We start from the raw sequence: 23751 nt of genomic DNA, 5'->3' as shown, positions 1-23751 counted from the left end.
ATCTACCTGGTTCTAATTGATCGATTGAGAGCTTTCTCTCTGAGGTTCAACTGACTCTCTGCTTGATTTCTGTCTAACCGAGTCCTTAGTTGAGGATCGACTGCTCTGCGTGGTTATTTCACTCGAGTTATTTTGAATCTCTCATTGTCAGCCTGATCAATTTCCCCCAACTCGAGTCTGTCTTCGTCCATCTCCAACTGCATCTCGGCTGCTGGAAGCAGAGACTCCGATGACGTTACGACCTTCCTGACTAAGAGTCTCCCGAACCTCGACGATTGGGAAGTTGCGAAGTGCCGGTGAGCTGGAGATATCACCTAGTAAACTCCAAACAACTCTTGGGGCTTTCTTGAAAAGTCTCCTGAGTCCTGAAGCATTCGACTTATCGAAATCCCAGCGATGAAATGGATCCTATATCATATCACGTAAGCATAATCACTGCCTTATATTTCGGGCCACCACGTAATAGTTATCTTTTATCTCCGAGCGCCAGATGTAACTCCTCAACTGCATCCACCATGGCGCTGGTAGCATATTCTGACTCCGAGGCTTCCGATAATGAGCCGGAGTCTACCCCGACACTGTCGGCCGACCAAACCAAAAAGCCTGACTCGGGATTCCGAGTCGATCGCAGCAACCCGCGCAAGATTCGCGTCGCTCTTCCGGAGCTCAAACCCGAGCCCTCAGCCGATCAGAACACCGACGATGGGCCTGCACGTAAGAAAGCACGAGTGGGACCAGGCGCTGGAGGCGCCTTTGCGGGATTTAATGCGCTACTCCCTACCCCGAAACGAACGGCCGAGAAGAAGCCACCGGCGGCGTCGACACGGAAGGTGTTCTCGTTGAAGACAGGGGCCACGCCTGGCTTTGACCGAAATGCCGATGCGGAAATGAAACATGATCAAGCGTTTGATGATACCGCCGACGACACACTCCCTGCGGCCGGAAGTCTGGAGACCTCGACGACCCAAGCCGACAGCACACCAGACCAGAAAAAGACAGAGCCAGGAGAGGTCAAGCTCCAGGGTAATCCGATGATGTTTCGGCCACTGTCTGTGGCACGGAACCAGAAGAAGCAAAGGCGCAAAACAACGACACAACCTACTCCCTCTCCATCGGCAGCACCAACCGCTCAACCGCCGCAGCCTGCCGCAACGACGCCAGCGCCCTCCACACAAACTGGCGCAAGTGCAGCGCCTGCACCACCAAAACCGAAAGTTAGCCTCTTCTCCCTTGGTTCGGCAGAGAAGACTGCCCAGACAGGCAACACCCCTGCACTCTCGACCACCTATGAACCACTTGTCTACAATACCGAAGAGGATGGCCCATCTGCAGGGCCAACCCCAGCACCCGAAGCAATTTCTACCGCACTAGGTAGTGTCTCCGCGGGATTGTCATCCAACTCCACATCACTGGATACAATTGCTGACGACCTCAACTTGTCACGTTCCGAGCGACGCCAACTCTTTGGCCGACATGCCCCGCCTACGTCGTCTCAGGTGCGCACCTTCAACACGGATGAAGAATATGCATCAAACCAGGTGCTAGCCCAGGGTGAGCTCGCCGCAGCACAGCACAACCCCGTACGGGCCATTGCCCCCGGAAAGCATACGCTCCAGCAGCTAGTCAATGCTGCGAGCTCGCAGCGCGAGGCCTTGGAGGAGAGCTTTGCTTCAGGAAGAAGGAACAAAAGAGAAGCAGGCGCCAGATATGGATGGTAGTCATCACAGCATGTATTGGGCGTCTTGTTTTATTTTAATTTCTTCATCAATCACGTAGCTATCCGAGATACCAAATGCCAAAGAAGACATGCAATGCCACATTTAGAATTCGAATTCGGAAGAAATATATTCATTTGGCGTTTAAGACATCTCTAGATCTATCATGCACTGTCATATACAACCCTTTTCAAGTCATTCCCAAACGCTGAACGAAAAAAAAAAAAAAAAAAAAAAGAATAAAACTCGAGACAAACTCCATGCATTCAACCCTAACGCCCCTTTTTTTCGGTGTCACGAAGACACATCGACCACTTCCGCAAACCACTGTTTCAATGCAGTGGCCAACACCGCAGGCAACTCCTTCACATCACGAACCACCAAGTAATAAGGGAACGGGAATCCCTCGAGGTAGCGCTTCATCTTCAGCTTCATGTCCCCCCCGGAGTTGGGATCTGGCTCAAAGCTAGCCTGCGAGAGGTCAAGGATGGAGCTGCCCTTGACAGCATCCACAATGATAAAAACAATCATGATACGTTCCTCGAGTGCCTGCCGCACTAGGCGACGGATGGTATCATGGTCCTCACAGATACCGTCGGAGATGATCAGCTCGAGCTGCCAGAGATCGGCAGACCCGGAACCCGGCGAGCGCTTCCAGCGAGCTTCACGGAAGAGAGCGATGGAGTCCGCGATCAGCTTGCGCACGTTGGTCCCAGTCTGTTGATAGCTGAAATGCTGGAATACCTGCATGCCGGCTTCGGAGGAGAATGGTTGGCCGAAATCGTGCGCGACTCGGACATGATCTTCATTGCCAAAACCAAGGACACAGAGGTCGCCTGCCTCAAGCATGCTCAAACTCTTAGCCACAAGGGCCAGTGTCTCGAAGGCGAGCTGCCCACTACCGCTTTCAAGCATTGACTTGCTGTCGTCGACCGCTAGCATAATCTGGTAGTTGCGCTTGGACGGAATAGACCGCCGCATCCAGATCTTGTCGCGCTTGTATTGGGATGCAATGTACGGAATGATGCGCTTGATATTCAACCGCTTGCCAGTGCGGAAATCACCGCGTAGCTTCGTAGCGAGAGTTGGGGCGAGGATGAGCCGGAGCTGTTCCGTGAGAGAGAGCGAAAGGTCATTCGTGGCGGATTCGTAGTGCGACCAGAGACGGCGAGCTTCATCTTGCGGCGTCAAGGGAGGAAGCGAAGAGGACAGGTGGATTGCCGCGAGTTGCGTGTCGACTTCGTCCAGTTCCTCGGTCGCCTCTTTGGCGCCAGCTGCACCGTCTGTGCGGTCGTGGGGGGTTTGGCCGCCGGGGATGAAGGCGCCAGCAGACTGGCCCTCGGTTGGGACAGTCTCGCGGTCGAGTTGCATTTCGTCCTCCAGTTGGTTTTCCACGGTGTCCTTGTGCTCATCTGAGATGTCCGGTAGAATTTCATTCTCCCCAGGTTTGACATCCGATTCCACGCCCTTGTTTTGGTCAAGAGCCTGGGCTTGCTCTTCGCTTGCTTGTCCCAGGGCCTGGGTATCTGCGACATCGTCGTCGTCCTTGAGATGCTCGAAATCTGCATCGGCCATATCGGTGTCTTGGGGCATAGGCTGAGAATCCTCTTCCTCTTGCGACGGGTTCAGCACCTCCTTTTGTCGCCGGTGCCATTGCTCAAGGATATCACCCAGTTTCTTGAACGCCTGCATTTGAGGATCATTGGGAGCTGTATCCTCGGCTCCACCGGCATCCCGGCTCCGCTTGCTCTCCTCACTGTCCTTGGCAGCGCCCGTCTGCTGCTGGGCGTTGGCAGCAGGATCCGTTGAGCCGCTCTCCTGTTGTGCATCACCGGAGGCTCCTTTTTCTTCGTTCTGGTCCTGGTCGGCACCGAGCCCACCGGTAACAGCCTCGCTGGGTGCAACATTGTCACCAGCGGCCTCATTCTCGTCACGTTGGGCGAGGAAGTCGTCTTGTGGTGGCTCCTCGGGCTCCTCTCCATCAGCTTCGTTCTCCTCTTCGCCCGATTCAGCTTCGTTGGCATCAGCCTCATCGGCCATCTCTTCGTCCTCAACATCCTCTCCTTGGGTTTGCTCCCCAGCCCCCGGCTCTCCATTTTCCTCTCCAAGCTGGTCATCGTCCTCGGTCTTCTGGTCATCTTCAGGAGCAGGGCCCATGTCGGAGAGGTCATCCATCCCATCATCTCCCTCATCCTCACCACCGTCCTTCTCGTCACCGTCCAGCTGCATTTCCTCTGGTAGATCCAGAGCATCTTCTTCCTTGGTCTGGGGGTCGGTCACATCCATTTCTTCTCGACCGACTGCTTCGCCCTCGTCATCGGGAGCTTCTTCATCTTTGTCGTCTTCTTCACTCCCCTCTTCCTCTTCGCCCTTTTCGCCCTCTTCATTGTCCTTCTTTTGCTCCTGTCCGGGGGCCTGTTGATCAGCCTCGGACTGGCCTTTCCCTTCCTCATTTTCGGTCTCCTTTTGCTGCTCATCATTGGCACCGTCCCACAACTTTTCATCCACAGCAGCCGGGTCAAGGTCGTTGACACTGCCAGTTTCCTCGTCAATATCGTCTTCTCCTTCCGAAGCGCTCTCGTCATTTTCTTCCTCTTCGCCATCTTTACGATCATCAGCGTCTGCTTGAAGATCCTCCTGATCCATGTTGACAGCATCAGCGGAATCATCCATCTCCTCGGAGGCATCCTCTTTCTTCTCTTGCTGCGCTAGCTCCGAAAGATCTTCGTCATCACCAACATCTTTGCTGATGTCTTCCGCGCCCTCGCCGTCGCCAAGACCCGTGCCGCTTTCCATCTTGCCCTCTTTGCCTTCTTCTTGGGATGCCTCGGCCGGGCTGCAGAAACCCTCCGATGCCACTTGGGTGAAGGTCTTTGTCAGGATGTAGGATGTCTTGCAAGTTTCACGGTGAACCGAAATAAACCGGCCGACTAGATCCTGGCAGATTTGATAATATCTGTTGGCAATTGGCAGGATACTAGCAACCAGTGCAGATGCAAAGGAAAGGCTGCTACCCGTATGGTGTTGTAGGAGACGAAGCTGATTCAGAACCGCATTCAGCGACGCAGTTATTTCGGTGACATGGACAGCTTTCAAGGCTCGGGAGAAAAATTCCTCGCTCCTTGAAAGTAGCCCTGGGAAGTCGATGGCAGAAGGTACATCCTTGAGCTGCTGGAGCCCAATGAGCATTTTGTCAATGGTGGCGAGGAGACTGCTGTCGAAGCTCTGAATGGTGATACCACCTTTCTCTTCTGCATCCGGAAGAGCTACATCCTTTGTCTTCGCCCATGGGGTGATTGGATCCAGAGCGAAGGAGAGGTCGGGACGCGCTTGGCACCATCTCTTCAGATCGACACTCAATTGCTCAAGCGACGAACGAGTCTGCTGCATGGTCTCCTGGTGCGACTTGGATTCAACTCCAGCTGGGAGGGCTGGGAGGGTTTCGAACGACTTTCGCAACTTGTCGAAAGTAGCCTTGGTGGATCGCAGCTCATCTATGATTGTGGATGCATTGAGACTCGAGAACTTGGAGTGGACTTCAACAATCGTTGATGCTAGCCCAAGAATAGGCGTCAGCCAAGCCATGACTCTGGCAAGGTTGACTCGTTCTTCAATGGCGACCATGCTAGCCTTCGTAAGTGAGTTCGAGGTTGAGCTTGCTGTCCAAAGATTTTGCATCTTGCCAAGCGTTGACTTCATGCTTTCCAAGCCAGTAAGCGCAGGAGATATGGCGCCTCTCTGTCTTCGGACAATGAACAACAGGTGTTCAACGGAGCCTATGCTTCTGGAGACTTCAACATTGCTGAGCTCTTCAGAATAATTGCGCGAAGCCAGGCGGGCTCGGGGAAGCAGATCCAAGAGCCTGTGGAAGTACGATTCGGCGCTTTGAATTGAGTTCGACGCTGTGGTGCTACGTTTGAAAGCGGAGCTCGTAGCGAGAACCTGCGCAGTTGAGGCCTGGGTTTCGATTAGGCTTGTCCCAGCATTGCGCTTGACACCCATTTCAAAAAGACGTCTCAACGTATCGGCGTAGAGACGACGTTTTTGGACCTTGAGATGCTGCACATGCTCTTTGTTGTCCTCAGTCAAGGTCTTGGGCGTGTGGGACTTGAACTCATTCATATCCTCGATAAAAGACACGGTGAAACCGTCCAGCTCTTTTGCGATATCAAACTCGGATGGAATTGACGAATATAGATTCATCATGTTGCTGACTGTTCCATCCGGGTTACGGAATCTGAGCGCCCTGGTCGACCACAGTTTATTGTCTTGCTGGCAAGTGGCGAGTGCTTCAGGGAACACAGTGGTAGGTCGGTCCGGCTCTTGGTTGACAAACTTGGCGTCTCCATTATCCTGCGGAAGGCCCTGTTCAAGGACTGGTTGAACTGGTTGGCCAAGGACTTCGCGGTACTTCCGAACGAGCTTGAACAACTTGACGTGCGACCTTCTGGCGCTCTCCTTGAGCGCAACAATATTTGTGTCCTTCCAGCTTGCTAGCTGAATCTGCTCCTTGATATCCTTCTCGAGCGCTGATCTCTTCTCCATTAGGAGCTTTTCCACTGCAGGCTCAAACAGCCTGTAATGGGAAAGGAAGTTTTCCAACGCAGAAACAAGATCTTTCAAGCAATCGAAGTCACCGGAGAAAACTGCAAGCAGAGCTTGGAAATTGGCAACAAGTTGCAGTCGCTGGCTAAACTGGCCCAAGGTTGTGGAATTGAAAAATTGCTCAAGAGTCGACACAACCTCTTGGATATGCTCGCCCATGCCTGTCTGGACAGACTCTGCCATCTGAATGGGAGCGCCGAGGAGTGCCTCGTACGCAACAAACCACCATGCGCTGACATCGTCGTCACATCTCTCTTTCTCAAGATCCAACAGCTTCGCCCAGGTTGACAATTCAAGGCGGCGCCAGCCAACGGTCATTGCGGTGATCTCGTCGTAAAGAGCAGCAGCGGAATATTCCCTGCTAGCCACACGCTCCCACTCGTGCACAAGCGAATGAAGCTTCTCGACCTTGGTCAGGAACTTGGCTACCGGCTCAGTATGCTTGAACTGGAGTATTTCCGTACAGCACGTAATGACGTCCTGGAGCACGGCATGCTCCGGCCAAGAGGTTTGTATCTGAACAAAGCGGGACTGGACCGACAAAGTGAGGGCGACAAGCCTTCTTGCCTCGGCAAGATTTGAATCAGTATAGAAGTTGTAATTCTTCTGATGGGCCTGAGATTCTTCGTCGGAGACCCCGTCGAGAAGCAGAAAGACCGCAGAAAGGTGGTCTTGAGGTCGCACTGGCGAGAAAGAAGTCGTGTTCTCCGCCCACATTGAGCCCAATAGACGGCCAGATTCCTTCACAAAAGTGGTCAAGGCCACGCCGGTACACCCCTTGCCAACAATGTTCGCATGAAGAGAGGCAAGCCGGACAGATATGGCCCTAGGGTCAATGCGACCAGTGGTTTCTGTTTCTTGCGCGGGTTCGCCCTCATACGTTGGGAAGAGCTGGTGCAGCTCAGCCTCGCTGACTTCTTCCTCGTCTTCCCAAGAGCCTTTGTAGCGGTACAGCTCCGACTTTTGGGCTTCTTGCTCTTGGTCCTCTCTAAGCTTTGTTTTCCACAAATGGTGGAAGTCAGCAAATATGCGGCGAATAGAATCACGGGCAGACTTGACCGCAAGCAACGTCGGATCAGCATCCTTGGCGACCCAGAGAGCTGACAGTTCATGAAGGCGCATATCGACTGCGTTCTTTACATTTGATGACTGTTTCACACCACTCTGAGCGATAATGGGATGGATGGTGGCTCCCAGGAATGGCGTTCGCTCGCTCACAGATTGCATGTCCCGAATACCACTAGACTGGTCGATTTGGCTAGAGCCCAGGAAAATACCAACATCTAGTAGCTGAAGGAAACGCACAACAGGAACCGTGATGTCATCATATGACCTGTAATGGACACTAAGACGACGACTTAATTGGCGAATATTGTCGCGCAGAAGCTGAATCATTTCTTGAGACCTCTGCGCATCCTGAGTGGAAGCTACCATCTGCACGGGGTCTCTGTTGAGAACGGAATTGATAATATTCGAGAATTCCCCTTGCAAAAGGCTAAGTTGCGATTTCTGCGGTCGAGTCACCGACGAAGGAGGCGGGGCAGAGCCCAGTTCGTGTATTTCATCTTGCAATAGCTCGGAGCGTAGGTTCGACTGTCGTCCAGAAAAGGCTTTCTCAAAGGCAAGGATCATTTCGGACTTGGCGGTGATTTCAGCAAGACGCCGAGAATGCTGAGTGCGCTGAACGACAAGACCAAGTGATGGATCAAGAGTTTTGTCTGGCACAAACAACCGAAGAAGAACAACTGCCAGTTGAACTGCAGCGATCCCAGTGCTTCGAATGCTATCCTCCTGACGAGTTGAGAACTTTGCCAATGACGAAATGAGGTCTGGGAGAGCTTGCTTAGCGACAGGCTTGAAAAAATGGCCCTCCGGTAAGCTTTGATCCAAATGAACTTCGACCAAAAACTGCTTGTCATTTAGCTCTCCCGCTTCAATTGCGCGCAAGGTCGACATCAGGTGCTCCGAGCAATGTGGCTCGATGAATTCTTGGTGGCAGACAATCAACTCCGCAGTCAGTCTTGCGAGAACCGACCTGAGGTTCTTAGACTGGTCCATCGCGATTTGGCCAGTGCTCAACGAAATGGCCTTGGCAAGGACTCGTTTCTCTGAGTCCAACATATCCATTTGGCCCAAATTGGTGATTCCAATGGATCTCAACCGGTCGAGGAGAGACAAGGACAGGCTTCCTCCAATGGCAAGGGCGGATCCTGACTCGCTTCCAGCACCCAAGAACAGCGCGATTCTATGAAGGAGATTTGGAACTTGGCTTTGCAGATTGGATGCGTCTAATGGACGGGCAGGACGAGCGGCGAGGAGAGGCATAACTGTCTGGATGACTGGATCGTTGACCTCAGTCTTCCAGAATGAAGATATGTCGTGGTATTGGCATAGTGCTTCAAACTCCCCTGAGAAGTATGGGTATTGGGCTGTGTCAGAACGACGAACGGCATGAGCAAGTTCGGCCACAGTTTGCTTAATGCCCTGCTGGTTGTTAGTCATGAATAGATGCAAATTGCGAATTCATCGAGAGAGGGAGAGAGAAAAAGATACCTGTAAAAGTTCATCTCCATCCGCCCCATCCAGAAGAACAAATCGCTGAGCGTCGATCAAGGAGTCGCGTACACGACTCAGTTGAGACAAGTCCACGCGTGTCTGCAGAGCCAAAGTTGTAAATTCAAAAACCGTGGCTTCCAACTCCGTCAAAGACTTCAATTTCTCCTGAGAAACCGGCGTGACATGTCGCCAGGTATCCCAAATTCTCTGCATGCTGAGGCCGGTCGTCAAGGCCCAGCCAGCCTTGAAACGGTCAAGAGCTTTGGACAGGGCCAGTTCCAGCGGCTTAAGCAAAGGCGACGAGGTCAGAATTAACGTGCAAGTCCGTCTTCCAATCTGGAGGTAAACCTGGAATTGGCCCTCGTCGATTTGGCTGACTTCTGTGGCTCTGTAAATGTCCCAGCATAGACAGATGACTGTCCGGAGGGCGGATACAATTTCAGGGGATTGAAGAGAGGTTGAGTCTAAGCCTTGAATGCAGTCATACAAAGCTTGACCGCAATCGGACAGAAAAGAACCAACAGGCTGGGTCGTGTCATTCATTAAAGAGGGGATCCGCGCCGATGCCAAAGATCGCTCCAGTCGAGTCATTTGGCTTGGCTTTAGTTGCTCTCCAGATGCTTTGGCTTGAAGCAAACCTTGCCTCAGGCGGTGAAGATCAAGTCTGAATTGTTGGAGATAGGCGATGATGATGAGAGCAGATCGATAGTCACCAGGCCCTGCGATCGAGACCAAGGGCTCGTTGATGAGAGGGTGAAGTGGCTGCAGTTGCCCTCGAACTCCTAAAGATGCTCCCCCAAGGACAATTTCACCACTAATGATTCCCAGCGGCTTCCATTGGTCATTTTCATGGACCAAAGAGGTGTAACGCTCTACGGTATTCAAGGACCGCTCCTTCACGTGGGATTGGGAAGAGTTTGACCAAGGGAAGTGAGAGGACTGTTGGAGACGAGACAACTCTGTGGGCGAGAGATGATCCAGACACACTTCAAACGATTCTTCAAAAACACCAGAAGATGGGGACACGTCCAGGTTCCAAATATGACGGAGTCGGTAGAGGGAGGATTCGCAAGAGTAAGATGGCCCCACTGTCACTGGGATATCTTGAAGCTCGTTGGACAGGAAGCATATTTCGACACAACGATTTCGCATAGCACGAGACAGTTCGCCATTTCGAGAGTCCATGGTCAAAAAGATCCTGAAATTGGGATGAGGCTTGATGATTCGAGCAGAGCCGTCTTCGGTCCGCTGTTCATTGAGGATGAGGGTACCGTTTGGTTCCGTCAAAGAGTTCAGTCTGTCTAGAACAGACGGGTTGCATAGGTTAGCATTGTCAAGAACCACCCAGTGACCATATTGGACGGCTTGAGTGAGAACGCCCTCGGTCCATTCAAATCCAACCTTCATGTTATCGGATTGCTGAATAGCGGCCTGTAGGTTCTGGGCTCTGTCGAGGAACTCCTGGAGCGATGAGTCAGAGTAAGACTGACAGAGGTCAGACATCGAGCTAATAACGGTTTCCAATGATGCATCTGAAGTTTGCAAATGCTCGCAGATCTGAAGGGCCGATGCCACTGCAGCCGAGACCTCTCCTGAAGCACAGGAATGAATGATCTGATGTCGAAGGAATATCTCGATGTCATGGATAAAGGATGAGACCTCCCTCCTATGGTCAATTTGCTCGAAGCCACCGACCAAGTCCATGGTATCGGTGTCAGCACTGAGAGCCAGCTCCACCAGATTGGCGCCATTGACGGCTGCGAGCTTTCGAATTAGCGTGGTCTTGCCACACCCAGCAGGTCCCACCAAAATACTCGGCCATGAGTTTTCGATGCAAAGAATGAGCGACTCGAGGATGTGAAGATCTTTCGGAAGAATCTTCATATGTGGTTCAACCGAGCGTTGTAGAAAAGGGTCACGGATTAAAATGCCCAGTCCCACCTGCAGATACTCAGGTGTGAGGTTGTGGTAATAGCTCTTTCGACCAGTGTCAAAGTCCGTGAAAACGTGGTCGTAGAGCTGGGAGACGAGGGCTCGATCCTCTTCACTCCTGAACCTTTGGCTGATGACAACATCAAGGAAATGTTTGGTTGGGATTTGCAGATTCCCTCGATCTGCCAGTTGAAGCCAGCGCTGAATGTCTCGCAGGTTGACCTCCCAGGGCCCACCAACAGCTCCCAGTCGACGCTCGCGCACAATCGCCGCATTAAGAATGGAAATGAAATCGACTAATCGTTCGGTTTGGGAAGTAGGGCTGCCAGGGAAGAGCTTTGCGCAGATCTTCTTCAAATCTGAATCAGTGAAACCGTCCGCATAGACCACGGTGAATCGGTTCACAAAAGAGGCCGGAAGTCCTTTTCTTCCGCCACCTTGGTGATGTGGATTCTGCGCAGCAAACAGCACAAAATTCGGGTGCCTTTTGAATATCTGATCAAGTTCGGCGATATAAACTTGTTGGCGGTGGTCCAAGCAAGAATTTAGACCTTCAAGAACAGATTGTGATGCGAGGTTCATTTCATCCAGAAGAACCCAGTCGCCACGCTGCATCGCTCGGAGAAATGGCGCATCACGCCAAGTAAACTGTCCGACATCTCCCCCTTCCACTGGAACATCAGATCCAAAAAGATCTGTGAGATCTGTTTGCTCCGAAAGATTAATTCGGGTAAGAGGTTTCCCTAGAGCTCTGGCCAGAGCCGAGACAAGCGTTGTCTTGCCGACACCCGGGCTTCCTTCCATTAGGATGGGTTTCGACGACTGCAAACCACGAGCAATTCTGACCGAGTTGGCAATCGTGGTTGGAGCATCCATGGCAAACTGCGGATCTGGGTCTGTCTCGCCAACTGTAGGTAGACAGAATGGCCCAACGCGCAGAGACCCGGGTTCAACAGAAACGTTCGAGGATTCCCAGTAAATTGTTGAAGCGTCGGTATGGAATAATTCACCAAGCTTTTCGAGACATGTTTGTTGGTTGTCCTTCAGGTTGTGAAGGGAGATAGCAAGCATTGCAGCCGGATTGGCCCCCAAGGTATCGACGAACACCATTGCAGCACCTTGCACGATGGCAAACAAGAGATCTGTACTTTGGCAGGTGTTGACAAAATCAACCCAAGCAAGGAGATCACGGATGGAGAGAGAGGTCGCGGAGGTATTTTGGAACTTTGCTTTAAACCACTTTGCAAACTGCAACATAGCCTTTGCAATGTTCTCGTCCTTGACATTCAACCGCATTTGGAGGATAGGCAGAATATCCTCGTCTTCAGACAGCTGAGGTGCCCAGATTTCGGTCATGCGATTCCGAAGCGCTGCCGAGAGCTCCCGCTTTCCGTAGTCACCTCCTGGGTTCATGGTGGACAGGAATTGGAAGCCCCCATCGGCCACGACCATGGAGTCAATGGGGCCTTTCTCGGCGAGGAGAATTGACCGGTGGGGCTCCAAAGCACTGTTGAGCCTCTCAAGCACAGAATCATCGGCAAGGGATATTTCGTCCAGAAGGAAAAACTGGCCGGTCTTCATGGCAGTGATGAGGCTGCCATCGGACCATTCAAAAAGGGCATTGCACCGAGCGATGTTTCTTTCGATCCTATGCAGCAAATCATGGTCTGCTGCCTGTCGCGATTTTGTATCCAAAGCTGCAAATTCTTGCTTCAGGTTGTCGAGAGAGGGAACCTCGCTGTGCTGGCCTGAAACAAGCAGTCGAAGGTCATCCACAAGTTGCCTTTCAATCGCTGCCCGATTTCGAATAGGTCTTTGGGCGCCGATGAGATCGCCTGTCTCCAGGTTGACATGGGCATTCACAATGTAGAGCTCTCTCCTAAAGGCTTCTGCGACAGCCTGGCAAAGCTGAGTCTTCCCACATCCAGTCTCTCCAACGAGGAGAACGGGCTCATTGTTCCTGATTGCTTTGGAAACCAGGATAAACAGACGTCTCATAGCCTTGGTCCAAACAATACCACTTGGCAGTCCGGTCATTTGAGGGACACTTCTTTCCAGTTGTGCAGCACTGTACAAAGTGTCCTCATCTAATCGAACCTTCATGACCTCCTCGATCACAGCCTTCACCGCGGCCTTCTCCTGGGGGTTGCGCACACGCTCGGCAAGCAGCATGAAACCATTCACTGCCAGTTGCTCACGGTCATCGGCGTCGCGAAGAGCCCATCGAAAAAGATCACGGAGGGTGGCAAAGCTATTCTTCTGCTCAAACAGACGATTGGATTGACGCAGCAATGACAACTTGCGATAAACCGAAACAATCCGCGTGCAGAAAGACGGGGCGATTTGAGAGCGTTCTTTCAAAATAAATTCCAGCTCGCTTTCGGGGATGTCATCGAAGTGTAGCTCGAGGAATCGGTTTCTGAAGGCACGCGAGAGCACTTTTCGGCCACCATAGAGACCAGCAGGGTTTTGGGTAGCGAACAGCATGAAACTAGGGTGTGGGTGGACGACTTCTTGGGTCTCAGGGATGAAGAGTTCGCGGTTGTCGTCCAGCAGTCGATTCAGTGCTTCAAGAACATCGGAGGGAGCCAAGTTAAGCTCGTCGAGAACGATCCAATACCCATTCCGCAATGCCTCGACCAAAACACCCTCTTGGTAATGCAGACTCCCATCATCAGAGGAGATGTAGGTTCCCAAATACTCCTGCAGGTCTGTGTGTTCGTGATTGTTGATGCGGACGAATTTGTTTCCGGAGACCTTTGCCAGATATTCAATCATACTAGTCTTTCCAGCAGATGTCGGGCCCTGCAACAAAACAGGAAACCGACGAGTTGAGCTGGCTCTGACGAGATTCTTGAGGTTCTTTTCGATGAATGGGGTGATAATGTAATGGGGCTGTTCCTCTGGGATTAAAGGTCCACTTCGCATCCAATAATGCTTGAACTGCACATAATCGTTGCCATCCGCCGGCGGCTGAGGAATCTGACCAAGAAGAGCTTTGGGGTTCTTCACATTGCTGAAAATGTGGACCTCTAGAAGTGGAATGAGAGCTTGCTCAGACTCAAGGCTCAGCACGGTCAGGAAGCTCATGCTGAACCCTTCAAAGATTGCCCGACGCAGTCCATAGACGTGTGCGTGATCGATGACATAGATGAGAGCGCGAACCAAGGTCCGGATACTGAAGTGCGGTCGCTGTCCAGCTCCATCGGTGAGCTTGTTTTCGTTGCTGAGCTTCTTGGTCACCATGTAGAGCTGTGCAAGGTCCGGCACAGTCCGTGGATCACCCATTGTCAGATCGCCAAGATACTTCTGAATCAAAGCCAACAGATCATCCAAATCGGCGTCGGGTGAATGCACAAAAAATTCGGTGAAGCGAGAACGCAAACCCGGGGGCAGATCTCTTTTGCCGGCATCTGTTGCAGGGTTCATAGCACCGAAAATGCGGAAATCCGGATGGCCAAAAACCCTTCCAATATCACCAGCCTCAGAGAGTAGAACGGACGGCGATCCCTCGCTACCGTGGTGCAACAGACTGGCAATGTTCTCGAGAGTGTCGGGTGAGGCCAAGTTTACCTCGTCCAAGAGAACCCATTCGCCATTCCTCAAGGCTCTCACAATTTTGCCTTGGACGAAAGCAAACGCAAATTTGGCATCGCCTTGAGAGACTTGAGCCTCGAAGTCTCCAAGTTGTGTGGCAAAGCTCTCCCATCTCTGCCGGAGATACTGGTACTTGGGAGAATCCAGCTTCCTCTTCTTGGTCGGTTGCTCGTCCCCGTTCTCGGCTTCTTTTGAGTTGTCGCGGCTTGAGTTAAATACGCCATTCGCGAGGCGAATGGCTTCATGCCACAGGTTCACCAAGCGGGTCCAATTCGCAGATGCAACACATTTGGACACTGAAGACAAAAATTTCTGATTCTTCTTTGCCGAGAACGTCAGTTCAAATAACTGGTTGAACTCATCAAGCATGGGAACAGCCATTGTACGGATGTTGACAGGCTTGAAGCCACCCAACAGATCAGTGCTCTCGCTTTGCTGTGACAGGTTGACAACTGTGAGCTTCTGGCGCATCAATGTAGCTAGCTGCTGAATGACCGTTGTCTTTCCGATACCAGTTTCTCCGACGAGTAACACAGGCTCTGCCATCTGTACTGAGGCGGCAACCTGTTCCATAATTGACAATGCTGATCTCGTGGAAGCAAAACGAGAAGCAGCGGCTGCCAGCTTCGGCGCGGATCCACTGGGTACCTTGATCTTCTGGCATGTCTCTCGTCCGAGAACAAGGGTACTGTGTTTGTCGGTATAAGCAGGTGTCCGTTCATGAAGACAAAACTGCGCTCGCTGGGGGGATATTTGGAGTGCTTCGGCGACCACAGAGGCGAGCGAGCTCTGCATTGATTTTTCTGGGAGGTATTTGAGAAACACATCCACGGTATCCAAGAAGACTTCATCTTCGACACCCTCGGGTGTAGCTTCGTAGCCAGTTTTCACACCAATACGTTGCAGCCGTCGGTGCAACCGGCTGCACAATTTTATGAGATCACGAAATCCAGGAGTGCGACCTTGAGAGCCCTTAATCGCAAGACTTCCGTGAAATGCAGAGCATACCCGTCCGTAGACTTCCATAATGACTGGTACACGGGACTCGAGCAAGGGGAACTTCTGCAGGATCACATCACGCATTTCGTCCACAGGGAGAGAGACTATCGGTACTCTCTGCCAAAGCCTGCTGCCGAGCATCGAAGTATTTGGGGTTATTTCTTCGCCAGCAATGTTGTACGATGACTTCATAGTCGCAATGATTTTGAAGCCCTCGGCACACTTGATGCGCTCCCTTCGACTGGCAACGGTCAACTCCCCCTCTCAATGATTGGAAGAATGAGACCGAGGACCTCAGATGGAGCTCGATCCAGATCTTCAATCAAGACCCAGCGGCCTTCCCTTGCAGCCTTGGTCAAAACACCAGGCTGCCAGGCAAACGACCCGGTGGCAGACGAGGTGGCATACATGCCAAGCAGACTCTTGGCATCCGTCTGCTCATTCAAATGAAGTGTAACCATGGATTCGGCTTGGCCCATGGTGGCGGCAACATCGTTGATTAAAGATGTCTTCCCGGCATTTGGTAAGCCTATCAGGAGGATAGGCTTGAATCCAAGCAATGAAGTCGCAATTCTGCGCAAGTTTGTGATGGCGGTTGGTGTCTTGACAACGGAAAATGACGATGGGGGCGCATCTTTTAATCTGGGAATCAAAACTCCACAGACTGCCGCAGTTCTGGCCGTGAAGGATTCTTGTGCCCTGTTCATCAATGCCAAAGTTTCCGACTCTGTCCGTGATAATCTCTCATTTTGCATGTGTTTTTGCAGGGACTCCCATCGCCGCTCTTCCCATAGCCCCAAAACGCGGTAGTCAACTGTGATGCCTTCCCACTCCCCTGCAATCGGCTCATTCCCGAGATTGACTCGCACCATCTTCTCAGTTGCTGCGTCCGCAGCATGCATATATAGTGCAAAGCATCGCACGGCGAGGTATCTTGTAACTCGGTCGTGGTGTTGGAATAGGGATTGAAGTTGAAGCGGCGAAACGGCTTTCGAGAATGTTTCAAGGTCGAACGACAAAAGGCGAAATATAGCGAGGAGTAAGGCACGGGCGCTTGGGATATTCAGCTTGAGAAACGAGAGTTCCTCCGACACAGCCAAAGCCGATAGAGGTCCAGCCTGTGATAAGGCATATTGGCTGGCAAACGGCCGCAAATGGGTCGCAAATGGGAGTATTCGAGCAAATGCCAAGAATATGGAAATAGAATCGGCAGGAGTATCCAATCGAAGCCATCGAGCTGCTAGATCAACAAAAATCGGTTCGTAGAGTCTGAACGCGCTTTCTGTACATTCCGGTTGTAATGCGCCAAGCGCAAGCGCGTGGAGGTATTCAGTCCCCGACGCAGTCCGAATGAGAGTGGCAATCTCCCTCGGAAGCTGCTCAAGCAGCTGGGACTCGGACAGAGCCCTCTCGTAGACGGGCCTTTCATCCATATTAAGCCCGGTCGCGAGAGGAACTCTTTTTTCGGTGAGTAAAGAAAAGCAAAGGAAACTCGGCGTCTCCAACTTTTTTTTTCTGCCGCAGCGTGTGGCGCAGCCCCACACTCTGCACTCCTCGTGTACTCACCGCCTTCGTTCAGGAGCTTGCGCCACAGCTTCGATGTTCAACAAAGACATTCACCCACTTGAGATTATTCGATCGGGAGATGCTGGCTCGACGGTGTATTGATGGTTCACGATGTCAATGAATGGTCAGGACTCGGGCAGCGAGGCCCAGTGGGAGCACCCAAGTCCCGCTGAACACCGTGTCCTACGACCTCAGAGAATGGATCGCGCCGAGGGATTACAGGAGCCGTACAGTGCCCATAACCCCTGAGTGCTTCTCATTACTGATCATATGGGGTGTATAGGATTACTTTCAAGCGAAAACCGAAACATCGCTCTCGATTCAGTTTGTCAAACCTTTTCTCCAGCAGCCCCAGCGGGTCGGATACGGGGTTTAGTTCACCACGGCCGCAAGGACACAATGGAGATTCATCACCAGTGGAGCCCGATGAACCAATTGATCTCAATGGGGACACAAATGCGCCTAAAGGTGGCGATCATCTAGACTGGTATGCGGAAGGCCCAGGGCGACGGGTAGGCTACGATGATTTCACCGCCATCGATTGGATCTACGAATATACCAAAGAGCGACAAAGGAAGCGGATTCTCTACTCCCGTGGTCAAGGCGTTTTGGGACCAACTCGTCGAATTCTTGACGCTGGCAATGTCTGGTTTGTGTTGATTGCGACGGGAGTTGCAGTTGGCATCATTGCTGCTGTCATTGATATTGCGACTTATTGGCTTGGCGACTTGAAAACTGGCTTCTGCAAGAGCGGCAGTGGAGGCGGCAAGTTCTATTTGAACAGGACTTTCTGCTGCTGGGGCCTTGATGGTGCGCTCATTTCGTCCTAGCCCGACCACCTAGGCTGCATATGCTGATCAGCAACCTCAGATTTCTCCACCTGTCTTGATTGGACGCCATGGTGGGAAGCATTTGGCGTTACCTCTACTGGGGTTGGATATACAGTTGGATACTTCTTTTATATCTTGTTCTCGGTAATGTCTCCTGATCCTTTTGGCGTCAGGCATTCTGCTCACACCCCCTAGGTGGTATTTGCCATTTGCGCCTGCTTTCTAGTGCAGCATTATGCCATTTATGCTCGACATAGTGGAATTCCCGAGATCAAGACGGTACTCGGTGGGACTGTCATCAGGCATTTTATGGGGCCTTGGACGCTTTTGATCAAATCACTTGGCCTGGTAACTCGCCCATCTGGCTGACCAGTGCCTCTTTTGCTCTAACCAATTTTTTTTCCTCAGTGCCTCGCAGTCGCATCGGGTCTGTGGCTCGGGAAAGAAGGCCCGCTCGTGCATGTTGCATGCTGTTGTGCCAACATCATTATGAAACCTTTCGGTGTCCTTAACGGCAATGAAGGTGTGTGTCCCATAGTTCTATCGTTAGCATCGCTGTTCATGAGCTAATTTGATAGCTCGAAAACGTGAGGTGCTTTCTGCAGCCGCGGCTGCAGGTATTTCAGTTGCCTTTGGTGCACCCATCGGAGGGGTGCTTTTCAGCTTAGAGGTATGGAACATGTTTGAGGAATCTTCGACTTATGAAATACTAATTACTGGTAGCAACTATCGTACTACTTCCCTGACAAGACAATGTGGCAAAGTTTTGTCTGTGCCATGATCGCTGCCGTCACCTTACAGGCACTGAACCCATTCCGCACGGGCAAGATTGTCCTGTACCAAGTCACATACACCCGAGGGTGGCACCGGTTCGAAATCATCCCGTTCATTCTTCTTGGGATCGTTGGCGGTCTTTACGGCGCGTTCCTTATTCGCTTGAACATCAAAATTGCCCAATGGCGACGAACGCGGACCTGGTCTCGACCGCTCGTCGAAGTGGCCATGGTAGCACTCTTGACGGCTTTGATCAATTTTCCGAACCATTTCATGCGGGCTCAAAACTCCGAGTTGGTTCAGGGGTTGTTTGCCGAGTGCAGGAGTTCGACTCATGATCGGTTTGGTCTCTGCACGACTGGATCTGCGTCGGTTGGGGTGATTTTCTCCCTTCTGGGGGCTGCGTTATTAGGGTTTTTCCTTTCTTCTATCACTTTTGGGCTCGAAGTCCCTGCCGGTATCATTCTTCCATCGGTAACTATCGGTGCTCTTTACGGGCGTGCTCTGGGAATAGTCGTGCGCATGTGGCAGGAAGCCTACCCCAAGGCTTTCTTGTTCAGCAAATGCGAGCCTGACATCCCTTGCGTGACACCCGGTCTATATGCTATCATCGGTGCTGCGTCCGCGCTGGGCGGTGCGACTCGAATGACCCTGTCAATTGTCGTCATCATGTTCGAGCTCACCGGCGCTCTGACCTATGTGATTCCCATCATGATTGCTGTGATGTTGTCCAAATGGTGCGGTGACATTTTTGGGAAGCGCGGAATCTATGAATCCTGGATTCAACTGAAGGAATATCCCTTCCTCGACCATCGTGACGACACGACACCGCCCGACGTATCCGCCTACCGGGTCATGACCACCGTTGACGATATGGCTGTCATTACCGCCACCGGTCATACCATTGGCTCGCTTTACAGCCTCATTGCCAACACCACATATCGTGGGTTCCCTGTCGTTTCCGAAACATCGAATCCTCTTCTTCTCGGGTATATTACCCGCAACGAGCTCTCGTTTGCTCTCAAGTGTTCGGCCTCGCCTTCCAGTCGCAATTTGTCCAGCGAAACGCAGGTCTTCTTTGTTCATCAGCCGTTCGCAGACCCCGTGGACACGCTTGACTTGCGACCCTGGATGGATCAAACTCCCATCACGCTGCATAGCAAGGTCAGCTTCCTGGTTGTGCTCCGCATGTTCCAGCGACTCGGGCTGCGTTACGTTATCTTCGCGAACAAAGGTATCTTGCAGGGCTTGCTTACCAAGAAGGATGTGTGGTCGGTACTGAATGGCGTGGAGTTTCGCCGACAAGAGAGTCTCCGTGGCGATGGATTCCACAACAGCCATGCAGCCGAAGAAATCGGGTTGCTCCATGGCGATGGGAGGGATAGTGTCGGTAGCTCCCTGGGGCGAGAGTCACTGTGAGGCCATTTCGGCTCCAGATCATATTTCTGTACATTGTGATGATTTGGTCATCTTTTGCTCAGTGTTCTCTGGCGGTTGTGATCTTGCAGGCGTTTGCTGAAATTTCAACAGAGGCAGTAGCTTATTCGCTGAAAGACTGGATCTAGTCGAGGGAAATAGCGTATTTGTACGAAAAATCATATGGGTCAGAGTTACGGCTAGAAATAGCGCAGAAACTGTTAATGCTTTTACGTTTCAAGATTTTTCTTTGTGAAATGCAGTTGTAAGGACAGAATTTCCATGATGTGGAATATTGTCGGCATCTTGCTCGTTTTGTTTTCGAAATGATCCCTCGAATGTGAGGAGATAGTCGAGGGAATATCGGCATTTCTTTTCTTTTCTTTTAATCACTTGTCCAAATATCACTTCTCATCTTTTCGATTGGTCATGTTGTAAATCCCGTACATCATATATGTGTGGCAGGTTTCTGCTCGTTCGATCAGAGCTGTATAGATTTAGTTTGCGCCATATATATATATCGGTTTTGTATCTTGGTGACGATATAGTCTTTTCTTCGTATTAGGGAGATCCATGTTGCAGGAGGTAAATATTCAGATATAAAAGTAGTAGCTGGGGAAGATAAATAAAATGAAACACTGTAGGTGGGGAGGGAGCATTTCAAGATATATGGGACGGAGATATTAGAGTATATGTCTTTGATCTCATTGTCTTCGTTATACATGATATTGAAATCATTTGCCGTCTTTCTTTTCTTTTCTCTCATTCTCTCATTCCTACTTTGCTTCATCCCCACATTTTCCACTCGTCCACACCGCCCGGAGTCCCCAGGACCAAAATGGCGACTCTCGGAATCTCCAAGACTCTCCCCCCACAAAATATCCCCAAAGACAAGATGATGGTCGATCCGTTCGAGGTGCGCATGCGTTTTACGATGCAGTTGCAGCACCTAAGCGCCTCAGTCACATCGTCGCAAAAAGCTGCCCACTATGCCCTCAAATATCGCGACCTGGACGAAGACCTCCACTCATGCATTCTGGAGCAGCTTGAACGAGTAAGAGAAACGAGTAGCAGCCCGCGGGCGCAAATTGAATCTCTAGAATGAAATTTCAAAGCTGACATGGAGGGTAGAACAACATGAACAATCGCGCCAACATCATGTACTTCATCGAGCATTTCTGCGAAATGGCCATCAAGGAGAACCATACTCCCTATGTGCGAATGATGGAGCGGGACATTCTTCGCGTGGTCGATGCCGTCGTGCCCCCCGATGGCACTGGAGCCGCCAACGTCAAGCACGTCCGACGAGTCTTGACCAACCTGCAAACCAAGGACATTCTCTCTGCCGAAACCGTCGCGAACATCGACGCCGCACTTAAAGACCGCGACACTCACCCAGCCCACCTAGATCTGGAGCAACAAGATGCCCCCGGGGGTAACACCACCTCCAAGACCGGGACCCCGGCCAGCTCCAAGGCCCCCGGCATGCGCGTGGACAAGCGACAGATCGAGCAGCGGATCGAAGAGGATCGGGAGCGAAACAAACGCCTACGGGAAAGCATGTGGGCCACGACCGGGGATGACGCCGATGAGTACGCCCAGCTCTGCGATGAGCTCAGCGACATTGGTGAGGACGACTTCATCCGAGCTCGGGAGGAGGCCATGGAACGCCAGCAGGTGGCTGGCTCCATCAGGGCCCAGGAAGACCAACACCCACAGATGGTTGAGTCTATGTAAATATTTTCTTTTCTTCTTTCTTTCGGGGAGCGTTCTCGTTATACATTCGCTGCATGGTCACCGGCGTTATAACATGTGTGGTTAAGCATTTCGAGATTGGGAGTACGCAGAGGGTCTTGCTTTGTTGTTTCGGGGCGCCATATGTTTGAGATACCAAATGTATAGTTTGCGGGGCATTTTTTCACGAGCCCAGCGAGGATTCCAATGTACAGAGATCTAGGACAAAAGGGCCTTGAGAAGTATATGGAACATTGTACTTGGACGCCCGAAGCCAGAATACACGGCGCAATCAGCACTGGGATCTACAAACCCGTAAGAAAATCTAGATTATAACTAAGCATTTCAAATTGCAACTGAATAACTCAATAAACCACTGAAGCTCATTGATCTCATAGATCTCGCAACATATAACAAGAATTATCCAGCGACAGTATCAAAGTGGAGCTCGGGAAATCCTTAAGCCGAGAGATTTTTTTTGGCTTCAACTCTCTCCACTTGCACAGGTCTCCCCCTATCGTTTCGCGGCGTTTGAGTCTTCTTTTCGTATTCTCTATGTTTGCCCATTTGGTTACTGTAGCCAAGGGTCTATTTACGCGACAGGAGCCCGAAGAAGCTCACCCAGGTTCTGCTGGTGCCTCCGCCGCGACTAATCCCACGATGGTGACGGCGACAAGACAACGGGTTGTCGCGCCCGAGTCTGCGAAAGATCACACCAACGCCGTGACGACAAACGCGAAACGCAAGATCCAATCCACCAGCACAGCCAAGACCGATGGCCAGCAGACCAAGCGGAGAAAGAGAAGTAGCCTGGAAGCTGCCGAGACCACCGAGGGTGATGTTGCACACGATACCTCGCCAAAGACCGAGCACAAATCATCTGCACCTCCGGCGAAAAGTAATCATTTCCGATTTGATAGCGAAGAGCCTATGCTACCCGAGGAGACACACCCCGAGGAAATTTCGCAAACGCCAAATCATGCCGAGGATGAGGACGACGACGATAGCGATGACGCACCGGAGGCGATCGATAATTCTGCCCAATTATTGAAGATGAAAGAGCAGGCCAAGAAGCAAGAGCGAGCACAACAACGGTATGTTCTATCTCCCCCCAAACCCACCGCCAATTCGAGGTGGATTGTTTTTTGGTTTTTCTTTTCTAATCTGTCCACAGGGAAGAGGAAGTCAAGAAAGAGAAGCGGCGAAAAATGGATGAGCGTCGGAAGTTACAAGCCAAATCAAGTATGAAACACAAAGAGACTGCAGTCCCCGATGATTTGCTCTCCGAGAGCACGGCCACCCTACAGGGATCAACTACGCAGGATGTACGACGACGAGCTCTTCCGGCCCTGCTTCCAGATGAGATCTTGAATGCAGAACCTATTGCACGGCCCCCGACACCACCCGTTGAGGATGCGGTTATCAAGGCAAAGAAGTCAAATAAGCTGAGGTTTCTGGACAAAACGGACAAGGTGCCCAAGGATGTTCAAGTTGGGGATGTTTCAATTCGGGTTCTGGACACGCCGTCTTCAAAAAAGAAGACTAAGACCACCTTGCCTCCCAAGGCATCAAAGGCCGGTCGGAATGCCAAGGACAGTTGGCTCAAGAGAGACCGTAGCACCGCACAAGTCAATGGGCTTCGGAGGACAACAGGTGGGCCATCTGGGTTTGTGCGCCGGTGAATGAGACGGCAATTGTGTTTTGATTGATCCAGTATGACAGTCTACAGGTGGGCTACTGGGCTGCTTCATGTCTATATTCCCCATCCCCAGTGCATTCTATATGCCCAGCCATACAGCAGACAAAAGCCCATTCCAGCATCATTTTCGTCTAAGTAGTCTAAGTAATTGCCTGCCTACGATATCTCCATCTACACCAGCGATGTACATCTATAAGATCGACATCTCCAGATCCACTGGTGCTTAGTAATCCCAGCACGTGCGAACCTTGGAAGCTGCTTCACCTCAACTTTTCGCCTCGACGGAGCTTCTGGCACGCCAATCTGTCAATGGCTGTCTGATATATTC

At 51.5% G+C, this 23751-nt stretch overlaps 6 protein-coding genes across 6 annotated transcripts; 4 read left to right on the top strand and 2 right to left on the bottom strand.

Annotated features, from left to right (window-relative positions):
- Window positions 1–515: 515 nt before the first annotated feature.
- On the top strand, window positions 516–1718 carry NUU61_010212 (PRCC domain-containing protein; the record flags this gene model as incomplete). Its single annotated transcript, XM_056660737.1, has 1 exon — window positions 516–1718. The coding sequence occupies one exon, from the start codon at window positions 516–518 to the stop codon at window positions 1716–1718; it is 1203 nt and encodes a 400-aa protein (XP_056507235.1).
- A 291-nt stretch (window positions 1719–2009) lies between these two features.
- NUU61_010211 (Midasin) lies at window positions 2010–15596 on the bottom strand (the record flags this gene model as incomplete). The annotated part of the gene is made up of 2 exons (XM_056660736.1): window positions 2010–8804; window positions 8874–15596. The coding sequence occupies 2 exons, from the start codon at window positions 15594–15596 to the stop codon at window positions 2010–2012; spliced, it is 13518 nt and encodes a 4505-aa protein (XP_056507234.1).
- A 59-nt stretch (window positions 15597–15655) lies between these two features.
- NUU61_010210 (Midasin) lies at window positions 15656–16837 on the bottom strand (the record flags this gene model as incomplete). Its single annotated transcript, XM_056660735.1, has 1 exon — window positions 15656–16837. One exon carries the CDS (start codon window positions 16835–16837, stop codon window positions 15656–15658), a length of 1182 nt encoding a protein of 393 aa, XP_056507233.1.
- Window positions 16838–17168: 331 nt separating this feature from the next.
- NUU61_010209 (chloride channel protein) lies at window positions 17169–19993 on the top strand (the record flags this gene model as incomplete). Its single annotated transcript, XM_056660734.1, has 7 exons — window positions 17169–17197; window positions 17254–17780; window positions 17841–17944; window positions 17996–18148; window positions 18209–18323; window positions 18379–18470; window positions 18524–19993. 7 exons carry the CDS (start codon window positions 17169–17171, stop codon window positions 19991–19993), a joined length of 2490 nt encoding a protein of 829 aa, XP_056507232.1.
- Window positions 19994–20828: 835 nt separating this feature from the next.
- Window positions 20829–21727, top strand: NUU61_010208 (CTD kinase subunit gamma; the record flags this gene model as incomplete). The annotated part of the gene is made up of 2 exons (XM_056660733.1): window positions 20829–21044; window positions 21122–21727. The coding sequence occupies 2 exons, from the start codon at window positions 20829–20831 to the stop codon at window positions 21725–21727; spliced, it is 822 nt and encodes a 273-aa protein (XP_056507231.1).
- Window positions 21728–22279: 552 nt separating this feature from the next.
- Window positions 22280–23406, top strand: NUU61_010207 (uncharacterized protein; the record flags this gene model as incomplete). Its single annotated transcript, XM_056660732.1, has 2 exons — window positions 22280–22818; window positions 22899–23406. 2 exons carry the CDS (start codon window positions 22280–22282, stop codon window positions 23404–23406), a joined length of 1047 nt encoding a protein of 348 aa, XP_056507230.1.
- Window positions 23407–23751: the final 345 nt, after the last annotated feature.

This window comes from Penicillium alfredii (genome assembly GCF_028826965.1).
Source record: "Penicillium alfredii strain IBT 34128 chromosome Unknown utg000012l_segment0_segment0, whole genome shotgun sequence".
In the NCBI taxonomy this organism is placed as follows: domain Eukaryota; kingdom Fungi; phylum Ascomycota; class Eurotiomycetes; order Eurotiales; family Aspergillaceae; genus Penicillium; species Penicillium alfredii.
This window is presented reverse-complemented; position numbering and strand designations above follow the sequence as displayed.